Source organism: Condylura cristata, unplaced genomic scaffold, assembly GCF_000260355.1.
Source record: "Condylura cristata isolate star-nosed mole 26May11 unplaced genomic scaffold, ConCri1.0 scaffold00039, whole genome shotgun sequence".
NCBI classification, from domain to species: domain Eukaryota; kingdom Metazoa; phylum Chordata; class Mammalia; order Eulipotyphla; family Talpidae; genus Condylura; species Condylura cristata.
This window is the reverse complement of record NW_004567140.1, coordinates 4,559,840-4,571,095: the sequence shown is the minus strand read 5'-3', so window position 1 is coordinate 4,571,095 and position 11,256 is coordinate 4,559,840. Positions and strand designations below refer to the sequence as shown.

At 56.1% G+C, this 11,256-nt stretch overlaps 1 protein-coding gene across 1 annotated transcript in view; it reads right to left on the bottom strand.

The window, feature by feature from the left end:
* The window catches only part of MMP2 (matrix metallopeptidase 2), a 20,795-nt gene that overhangs the window by 2,942 nt on the left and 6,597 nt on the right, over positions 1-11,256 (bottom strand). The window contains exons 6-10 of the mRNA XM_004693568.2: positions 10,985-11,158; positions 10,422-10,577; positions 8,882-9,023; positions 4,024-4,160; positions 2,693-2,852 (exon numbers count right to left, since the gene is read on the bottom strand). Coding sequence (XP_004693625.1) covers positions 2,693-2,852; positions 4,024-4,160; positions 8,882-9,023; positions 10,422-10,577; positions 10,985-11,158 — 769 coding nt within the window. The remainder of the gene's footprint in view (positions 1-2,692; positions 2,853-4,023; positions 4,161-8,881; positions 9,024-10,421; positions 10,578-10,984; positions 11,159-11,256) is intronic.

Genomic DNA, 11,256 nt, shown 5'->3' with positions numbered 1-11,256 from the left:
GGGGCCTGGGCGTTGCGGGGCCTGGGCGTTGTGGGGCTTGGGCGTGTGAGGCCTGGGTGTTGTGAGACCCAGGTCTGCACCCAGCACCCTGCTCACTTGCAGTCTGCACCAGCCCTTGGCAGCCTCTGCGTGTTAACTGCTTGCCACATGTGTTCTCAGTCCGTGCCCCACGGCGGGAAGCTGTCAGTACCCCAATGCCCATTCTACAGATGGGAGGCTCAGAGGGGCACCGATTCTCGGTGGTCACTAACCCAGACTGGTCTGGCTCAGGAGCTGCCGGCTGCTCTGTGTGCCTGTTTTACAGCCGCAAGGGGACTGACTGCATTTAACAGAATGGGCTAACGGGTGTATCTGTGACATGAAACAGGCACGTCCTGGCCCCTGTCTGTACTGGGTGGGCAATAGGCACTGGTAGTTCCTGATAAACTTGGATTCCTGCTGCAGCCAGAGGAGCTCTGGCCTGGGAGCCCACGGACAGGCTCGGGCCCGCCTGCTCTTTGCTGGCTGCTGTGGACAGCTGCTGCGTCCTCATCTAACCGGTGGAGACGACAGTCCTGTCCCGGCAGACGGCACGATGGGGTAGCGTGTGTGATGCCACCACCAACGGCGGCTCTCGGGCCCAGTTTCCAGTTTTAATCAGGATAAATACTCTGAGTGTTGGTTGCCTGTGGGTACTGCAGGCCCAAGATGAAGCGTGCTGCGGGTGACAGCCGCTTCTTCTGAGGTGCCCCCCCGGGGGGGTTCTCTCCTGCACGGCCAGCCTGCCCCCCATCCTGAACTCCCTTCTACGGGGGTCTCTTCTACGGAGGTCACCCCACCCCCAGCCCCGCCCATCATACCCAGAAAAGCAGTGTTAATAATCCCAGTACATCCTAAGATCCCTTCCTGCAAAACCCAACAGACTCCGTGGTGACCCAGGGTCCTGCGGCCATGTCTCCCAATTCAGGAACCCAGTACTCCGCCCACGTCACCTCCCCGACTGCCCAGAGGACGGCCCAGAGCTAGGCGTCCGAGCATGAGCTGGGCCTCACTTCTCTCAGCCTCCCCACCCAAGGTCGGAGGGAGGAATTAACCCCGTTCTCCAGGTGAGGAAAAGGGCGACAGGCCAGTGAGCCGATTTGCTTCCAAGTTCTTTTCCTTCAGGAGGAAAGTGTCATCGCAGCACTGGAAGGAGCTGGCCGGGAGGGGGTGCTGCGTCTCCCTTCCCTCTGTCCCCCGCGATTCCTGCTCCCCCATGCAGGCTTTGTGTCTCTGCAGCTGCAGAGGGTCAGACTTTCCGTGCCAACTTCTCCCCGCAGGTGGAGGGGCCTCCTTGGGGTGCTGTTTTCAGACCTGCAGTGGGGTGACGCTAGTCTTCACCTCCCATGAGACGTTCAGGCCAGGGGCAGAGGTGCTGGCCTGGCATAGGGTCCGAAACAGCATTCTTTTGCTCAGAAGTGTTTGTCTCGCTCCCTCTGAGTCACATGCGGGTGACTCAGGGCTGCTGTGTGCAAAGCCCATCGTCGTGTCCGGCTGTTTTCTTTCTCCAGGCTTCAAGTATCCATCAGCTTGAGTTGTTACTATCTGAGCAGTAGGACAGGAATCCCACGTGGACATGACAGCTTGGGACACAAACAGCGTCTGAACGCTGGGCAGTGGGGAGGGGCGGCCAGATGGTGGGGACGAGAGCGGGCTGGGGAGGGAAGCAGGGATGGGACTGTGGCCACCGGGACTGTGGCCAGGACCTGCAACAGCAATAGCCGCCCAAGAACACAGGGGCACGGGAGGGCTAGAGGCAGCTGAAGAATCACCAGCCCTTCGCCACTGACCAAATGACCCCCAGGAGGGCTGTGAGGGCCTGGGGTGAGAGGACAGAGCAGTGGTAATCTGGCCTGAGGCCCGCTCACTCAGACCAGGCTTCCATGAGGACCTCGACTTCCTCACGTGAGGCACCGAACGAACTCTCTTCACACTCCCGAGCAGTGGGCTTCCTCCCACTGCCCTTCCTAGAGCCTGGCCTCCAGACCTCCACCCTGGCCATGGATGCCTTCCCTTCTGGTGACCTGACAACAGACCCACCTGCTCCCAAGCCCTTGCCATTACCGGCGTCCATTACCTGGCCACTGGCCAGGCCCCGGCTTGGACACAGACTCCTGGGATTTCCATCATCTCTCGGCTGTCCTGGGATTTTGCCTTCTGCCACCCCTGTTCCCACCACCCCACTAGGGGTCCCCACTCACTGAGGAACAGCGAGAAGAATGAACAATCCCAACCTGCCTGGCCACGCCCTGGCTGTGTGACTCTAAGCAAAATGCTCAACCTCTCTGAACCCAACCTGCCTCGTCTGTAAAGCGGGAGTCGCTGTAACCATCTCATCCAGCCCTTGGACAGTGGCTGGCACAGTAGCAGCTTTTAGCTTTATTTTCAACACCACCGTCTTCATTGAGACACCCCAAAATGCGAGACTGCAGACCACACAGACAAGGGCCGAGAAGGGAAAGGAGGCTGTGGCCAGAACTGCACTCATGACATGCGTGAGGACTTCCCATCCGCCAGGACTTCCCGGAGCAGCGGGTCGGACTCCAGACTGGGGCCCTCATGGCCACCAGCCTCCGAACATGACCGAGGGGGCGTGAAGCCAAAGCACGTCTTCCGTCTCCAGGTAAACGGCTGTGCAGCCCTCCGCAGAGACATGGGGTCCCACCTCCCTTACCTCCAGAACTGCTCTCCAGCAAAGATGTATGTCTTCTTATTCTTGCTCCAATTAAAGGCTGCATCCACTCGTTCAACACTGGGGGGCAGTCCCAGGCTGGTCAGCGGCTTGGGGTACCCTCGCTCCAGGGTGCTGGCAGAATAGACCCAGTATTGTTTCCCTGGGGCAGAAGCAAAGAGAAGGTTGGTGACTGGTGCTGACACCCCCAGGCCAGCCTGTTCCCCCGTCTTCTGCCTGCCAGGGACCCCTGTGGCCACTTAGTGCCACTCCTGCACAGGCCTTAAAGCCCAGAGGCACCATGCTACTGTTGGTTATCAGAGGTGCTGGGCCTGGGGGGTGGTGGGGGGTGAGCCCAGCCCTCACTCCACGCGCCCAGTCACACACCCTAAGTGCCTCGCCTGCTATGAAGGGGCACCTTCTAATTTGCACAAATTGGTGTGCTGAATAGAATCTTCCAGAAGCAGGGGCTGAGCACCCACTGGCATGAACTCGGGGACGCCTGGGCTGGAGGCAGCTGCTCATGCTCCGTGGCTCTGGGGCTGGATCACCAGGATTCTGGAATCTCTGCAGACAGACTGTGCACCAGGGAAACGCCCCAGCCCCCTCCCTGGGAGAAGGCTCTGTCTCCCCTGAAAATCCAGCCCGAACCTCTGGTGGGCCCGTCAGCTCTGGGCAGCCCCTGGCCACTCTGGGATGGTGACGGGGAGGCGGCGGCCAGGACAGTGTAACTGCACCGTGTGTCCCCCGCCTCCCCGACACAGCCCTTGGGACACCCCTCCACAACAGCTGGGTCCTGGGTCTCCCCAGAAGCGTGTGAGTGAACCCAGGGCAGGGCTGGGTCCCGGCACATGACAGTTGCTTAGATAAACACCGGATGCACGGGGCTGCCAGACATCAGCCACATGACTTAGCGGGGTGATTTAACCACTTACAGAGACCCGGCCCTCGCCCCTACATCATCGTTAGCTTTCAAGGAACGCCCTTCAAATCTCTAGAAATTTATTACAACCACTGAAATGCCAGCAAACCCACAATTAGAAAAGTCTAATAAGAACTGTTGCCTGTCAAAGGCGTCAGAGACACCAGCACTAAATCGTGATTTTCCTTCTAGAATAGGAATCTGAGGGGCGGGAAGACAATGAGAAGGACATGTGCATGCCGCGGCTGGATGCCTTCTAGGGCGAGTGTCTGCACTGGCCTCTCAAAGAAACCCACACTTTTGGAAATGATTAAAAGAACCAACCCAGCCACCCACAGATACGCAGCACCGCTCCGGGAGGGGTCCCGGTACGGAGCCCCGTGGAGTCAAGGTGGGCAGACCCTCCACACACCTGCAAAGAACACAGCCTTCTCCTCCTGAGGGGCCTCGTACACAGCATCGATCTTCTCTGGAAGGTCCGGCCAGAACGTGGCCACGAGCAGCGGCCCTGTAGGCTTGTCACGCGGCGTCACTGTCCGCCAAATGAACCTGGAGGTGGGAGGGGTCAGAGGAAACGATGCCTTCAGCGCGTCTGCATTCTGACCGCACGCCCGGCTAAGCCCACGTGGCAACATGCCAGCGACCGGGTCCTGGGGCAGAGGCAAGACCAGAGGGAGGCCGGAGGCCTGGGTATTGGGCACAGCCCCCTCTGCAAGACGCCGGGGCTGAGAAGCAGCCTCTTAGCGCTGCCTACGTCTTCCTCCTCCAGGAAGCCTGCCTGGACTGCCTCTGCCCATACTGTGTTCTTCCTGCAGCCTCTCAAAATCGTCTACCTGAATGCCTGCAACAGTCACTGGCTTGTTTTTCACTTTTATATTCTTTAGTATCGTGCTAGTCTACCTACTTTAAAGCACCAGCTACAGCTAGTAAAATACAATGCATTGTTTTATAACATTATATGAGGGGTAGGCGCACAGCCCATACATAATTCAACATCTGTCTGACGCCATCGCGTTCTCTACCCAAAGCCCAGTTTCAATCCATCATGGCACAATTGACCCCTTTTCCCATTTCACCCCCCCCAACCCACTGTAAGCCCCCCCGCCCCCGCCTGTAACATCTGTCTCTATTAGACTGGAAGCCGAATGAGCCAGGAACTGATAGCAGGCAATCGAAAGTGTCTCCTGAAGTAAGTAGGAAAGGGTACATCTCCTGGGGGGTTTGGGAAGGGTACGGCTTCGTGCACTCCAGCGGGCGCAAGAGCGGTCTCTCACTAAGTGTCTGCAAGGTGTAGTCTCCCCGATGTTACAGGATAACAGGTGTGCCCAGCACCTGTTTATTCCCCACATCCTCCTCCATGCTGGGACTCCCACATCTATGATCCATCCTTCCCTGGTGGATCCGCTCCCTACTTGGATGAGTTCAAGTACTGGTTCTCAAAGAGCGATCCGCACCAGCTGCAGCAGCAGAGGTGGGGAACTCATCAGAAATGCAAATTACTAGGTACCAACTAACACCTATGAATCAGATTCTCTGGGCTTGGCATCCAGCAGTCTGTCCTCACAAGATTTCCAGAAGATTCTAAGCCAAAGTCTGAGAACCTCTGGCCTAAACCTAGCAGAGGACAGTATTCCCTGGCAACTGTGACTCATGTGGCACAAGATGGGACAGACTCGATATTTCACAGCTCTCTATGGGATGTGGGCAAGGAAGGCCGTGCACTGGCAGCCACCTTGTGACCATGAGGCACCCAGTCTTAGAATAAAGTCAAGGCTGGGGATGGGCTGTGGACACTGATATTCATGGAGTCTCCAACTTTCTCTCTGGCCCTTGAGGCAGCCTTCCCTTCACAAGGCATGAGAGCAATTTCTCGCCAGTGTTTAAGCTGCCTGGAGTTGGGGTTTTCCATTCCCGGCAGCCAAACCATGCTGCTCCAGAAAGGGATGATGATTTTATTTGTTCAGTGCAGCTCAGAGAGGTTCCAGTTCTCTCTGTGTTCTCGCCACCTCCCTGCTGGATTCAAATCCAGATCTCAGTCCAAAATCTGAGTCTGCTCACCCTGCGGCATTGCTACACTTGCCCGTTAGCCAGTGCTCAGCACCAACTTCAGTGTGTGCTCAGTGCTTCGACAGTGGGTAACTCACTGAACACTTCACTTTGAAAGCAAGTGTGATCTGTCAGGCTGGGGAAGCTCCCAGCTGGCCTGGTCTCAGCACTCTTTCCTGGGCCCACACTTCTCAGATGTGCTCGTGAGGTCAGCTGGGGTGGGGAGCGCACAAGGCAGGGCGATGCTGGGAACACTCCCCCTCCCACCCATCTCAGGGCAGCAGGAAGCGCCGCTCTCATTGTGACACATCCCCATTTGGGTGCTCAGGTTCTGACGGGGCTTCTCATTGCAGGCTGAATCTCCCCTTCTCTGCATTCTTACATCTCCCTGCTGGTAGCATACCCCGCTGAGGACAAGACATTGCCCTCCCGCACCTAGCCCATGCTCAGGGCAGAGGGGGCCCTTGGAAAGCTTATGGTACACTTTCCTGGCTCCCCCAGGGTCTCTGCTCTTCCCTGTGCATGCGGAGAACTCGCACACCTAACACTTCACTTTTGCATTCCCCTCGCCTCAACCTTCCCCGCCAACCTGTGAAGCTCTTCACTGTCTGTCTGCATCTGCGTGTCCTTTAGAGGCTTTGCCTAATGCTGCTTTCTCTCTGGTGTCCACAGAGCATCCTGCTACTCACTTTCCTCGGTTCTGCCCAGCCTGACCATCGCCTCTGTTTTCCAAACCAGACGGGTGATACCTGAGCTGTGCTGCACTTGGGTCTTGGAATCATCACAGGGGAATGTGCTACCCTGTGGATTACTGGGGTGGCTCCTACATCCCAGCCAGGGGGCCTGGGGGCTGGGGCAGTCACTGACCCTTCAACACTCCCCCACTGGAGGGTGCTGATACCAGAGGCCTATGGCCTGCTCTTGGGGAACACTGATGGAGACCCCAGGCCCTTGGCCCCAGCACACCAGACCAGCTCCTCAAGCTTCACCAAGCATCTGGCAAAGCAGATACCAAGCAGTTAACTGCTGGCGGTCACAGCCACATGCTGAACTATAGTGGCATATTCTGTCAGGCACCGTTTCAAGCCTAATCTCATGACATCCTAAGAAAAGGATTGGCACGTTCACCCCATTTTACAAGTAAGGAAACAGGTCCAAAGAAGATACATAATAAACTCACCTATGATCACACAACTAGCAAGTCACAGGCCCGCCCAGACCCCAGCACGGGAGATAAGGCACCCCAGTCCATTCAATCAACCCCCAAGGATAGGGGGCAGATGGATGGACAGATGATGGCTGGGTGGTGGATGCAAAATGGCTGGAGAGATGGTGGAGAATGGATGAGAGACAGAGAGATAATGACAGATGGGAGAGACTGATGGATGGACAGAATGAAAGGGGGTATGTGTATGTGTGTAAACACAGGGATGATGGGTGGACCCTTTAATGAGGTTCTAGTTGCTGGTCCAACTGCTATGGAAAGCTGTGTGGAGGTTCCAGAAACTGTGTGGAGGATCCAGCAATTCCACTCCTAGGGATCTACCCAAAGGACACAAAAATATTAATTCGAAAGGGTATCTGCACCCCTATGTTTATTGCGGCACAGTTTAGAATAGATAAGCTATGGAAGTAACCCAAATGTCCAAAACAAGATGACTGGATCAAGAAGATGTGGTCTGTTTACACAATGGAATATTACTTAGCCGTCAAAAGGACAAACTCATGCCTTTGCAGCAACACGGATAGAGCTGGAAGGTACTAATTAAGCTCAGTGAAATAGGCCAGAAAGAAAAAAAAATATATATCAAATGGTCTCAATTCTAGGAGACAGAAAAACCAGATAAAGAATCAGGAAAAAAAAAACTATAGCAAAGTCAAAATCAAAATCATCAGGCAATTATTGATCAGAGTCATTCTGTAGGGGAGAAGGAGGGAGAAGGATCAGGACGGGAGTGGGAAGCGCACAGGGGACTATCATGGTGGTGCACCGGGGAACTGGTGGTGGGAATTTCACGGGGTAATCATACACTGTACAAAAATGAAGGATGATATATAATACACACACACACACACAAACTGCCAAAACGAATGTAGGTCCAGTTGCTACTGCCCTTCCCCAGGGGGGCGGGTCAGTTGGGTCAAGTCTCAGCACTAAGTTGATTGAGTGGGGGCCTTTGTGCACAACATAAAGGTACTGTGGCCACTTGCTCCCTGGCACAGAGCTGGCCATTTGAGGTCATTCTGGAAGGCTGGTAGCAGTGTAGATTATTGTTTTCAATTCTTCCCACCTCTATCTTATTTTATTTATTTATTTTTTAAAGATTTATTTATTTATTCATACAGAACTGGGGTACAGGCCAGAGATGTGGAGGGTGATAGGATTCACCAGAGACAGAGTGGGGAGCAGAACAGGCAGATGATCAAAGTACACTGCTGAGGGGAGCAGCGGGCGGGCCAGGAGAGGTCTGCCACGCCATGTGGTCACCTCCGGGGCAGGCGGGAATCGAACTCATGTGGAAGTGGCTTTAGCTTCTCAGTGCAGTGCTTTAACCCGCTGCGCCACCAGGGAGGGCCCTATCTTATTTTATTTTAAAGATTTATTTTTATTTATGCATACAAGAACTGGGTACAGGCCAGAGATGTGGAGAGTGAGAGGAATCCCCAGAGACAGAGTGGGGAACAGAACAGGCTGATTGACTGAAATCCACTGCTGAGGGGCGCAGCGGGGAGACAGGAGAGGTCTGCTGTGCCATGTGGGTCACTCCCTGGCTAGGGAGCAAACTTAGACCGCAGGGACTGGCCATAGCTTGATAGCGCTGTGACTTTAACTCCTGGGTCACCAAGGAGGTCCCAGCCCACCCCTATTTTAGAATCATACACCCAAGGCACTGCCCAGTGACTCCGGTGAAGTAGAGGCTTTACACGTGCTTTGTGATTTGATGTGGCCACACATGCGTCTCGCGTCAGCCACAAGTCACCCCAATCCCAGGACAGTGAGTGGCATGCCCTGTACCCAAACCACAGCCCAAAGCCAAGATCCCCAGGAGACTCACAGACGAGGAGGGGGCGAAAGAAATACCCACGGTGCGAAACCTTTAGGAGCGGGATCTTGTTTGAAATGCGGCCTGTCTGACACAGGTCATTCCGTGAAGCGCCCAGTGGGACCCAGGAGCGAGGGGTGGGGACACCGTGACAGGGCAGAGGGCAGCTGCTGCACTCACCGGTCCTTGAAGAAGAAGATCTCCCCACGGATCTGTGAGATTCCGTCAAAGACAATGTCCTGCTTGCAGATCTCAGGAGTGACGGGGCCCAGCGTGGGGGTGGGGCCGGTGCCAGTGCCAGTGTCAGTATCAGGTGAGGCCCCTGGGGAGGACACCGAATTCAGACTCCCGCTCCAGGGGTGCTTCCCACCAGGCTGAGTCCCCAGGATTACCCAGCGAGCCTGCTAAGGGTCAGCAAGAATAGGATCTGGCCTTAGGGTAGCCCAGGTAAGAGAGAGAGCCTGGACCAAGCGAGGTGAGTAAAGAAAAACCAGGGCCCCAAGGCCCTCAGCATCTTATCCACGTTTTCTTTTTTTACCCTGGCATGACCGGAGTCCGTCCTCGCCACTACTGGGGAGGGGATCTCTCCCATGTTACAGGGTGAGGAAATGAGGTCCAGAAAGGCTGAGTGACTTGCCCAAGGTCAAGCTCGGGTTCCTAAGCCCACAAGTCAGGGCAGTTGTGTGTCCGGCACTGGGGGGTGGTGCTGTCTCAAAAAGGCATCACTCTGCTCCTCAGGGATACCAGTCACAGCTTAAAAAGGAAACCGGTCTCGAGACCTGCTCCATCAAAAGCTGGTGCGTGCAGGAGCAGCACCTGACCCCGCCTGTCTTCTGGACCTCGGGTTCTTTCCCAAGTCCAGTGATCCTCCGGCTTCCCCACTCAAAGAGCCCTCACCATGCTGGTTTGGTCCAGGTCATACCAGTGCTAGGACATATATTTGCTTTAAAAAAAAAAAAAAGTGACTTTTAGGCCCTCCCTGGTGGCGCAGCGGGTTAAAGCACTGAGAATCTGAAGCCACTTCCGTATGAGTTCGATTCCCGCCTGCCGCCTGCCCAGGAGGAGACCACATGGCGAGCCAGACCTCTCCTGACCCGCCCGCTGCTCCCCTCAGCAGTGTACTTCGTCGATCTGCCTGTTCTGCTCCCCACTCTGTCTCTGGTGAAGCCTCTCACCGCCCCTGAGCCTCTGGCCTGTACCCCAGTTCTGTATGAATAAATAAATAAATCTTTAAAAAACAAAAAAGTGACTTTTAAAACCTTCACCTTGTTGTAAGCTTCAGTGTGAAAGCAATCATTGGTTTCAGGTGCTCAATTATATTGTTCTTATCACACATTAAAATAACCATTTTGCAAACTAGCAACATCACTCCACACACTGGAGAATTCTGCGCGGCCTCAGCTAACGCTCCTGGATTCTAAACCTAACCTGTGCGGGCTGGGCCACCGGCCTCGGGAAATGGAGAGTGAGTTTCTGCCCTGCTTATCTGACAGGGTGGCTCTGGGGAGGGAGGAGGGTGCAGACACTGGCCTGATCTGGAAAGGAAGGGTGTGGTCCTGGGGTCTCCTTAGAGAGCTGCCCTGCTGCCCCTGACCTGATCGATACTACCGCCTCCTGCCCTGGTCTTCTGCAATCCCGGGGAGATGGGGGCTTGCCTGCCCATGGTCCTCCCACCCCCATCTCAGGCCTGAGCCAAGGCTGCCCGCACACTGAGGCTCACCGTAGAGCTCCTGGATGCCTTTGATGTCATCATGGGACAGCCGGAAGTTCTTGGTGAAGGTGTAAATAGGGGCCATCAGGGCTCCTGGGTCCTCGGAGTGCTCCAGCCCCATTGCGTGGCCAAACTCATGAGCCGCCACCAGGAACAGGCTGTACCCTGGGGGCGGAGGGCGCAGCGCGGGTGCAGAGAGACAGCGAGGGCAAAGAGCGGGGAGTCAGGTCCCAGCGGAGACCAGGAGGACGCCCCATGGAGGGGCTGAGGGCCCTGGAATTGGCAGACTGACTCCTCCCAATCTGAGAAGTCTGAGCTCAAGGTTGTGCTCACTGCTTCGGAGTAGAGTGGGACAAAGCCCCTCACCCCTTCCCAGCCGCTGAGGGCTGGACAAGCATCCTCTGCAACCCCACGACCTAAAATCCCACTTGCTAAAATCCTGCTCTTTGTTTCTCAAGAAAGACTGTGGACCTTTCAGCAGGGTCTGCAGGAGGACACCTGCCCCCACCGGGGATGGGCCGGGACCCTCCCAGGCGGCAGTTTCCTGGGGACAGTGGGGGGGGGGCGCCCACCTTGGTCGGGGCAGAAGCCCCACTTGCGGTCGTCGTCGTAGTTGGCTGTGGTGGCGCACCACATCTTGCCGTCGCTGCGCCCCGCGCTGGTGCAGCTCTCGTGCTTGCTGCCCAGGAAGGTGAAGGGGAACACGCAGGGGGCGCCTTCCGAGTTCCCGCCCACGGTGGACATGGCTGTGGGGAGGGGGCGTGGTCGGGGCGGGGCTTAGCCACCGCCAGGAAGCAGTGACCAACGTGGGCACCCCCAGAGCACACCGTGGGCGCCCGCGTGG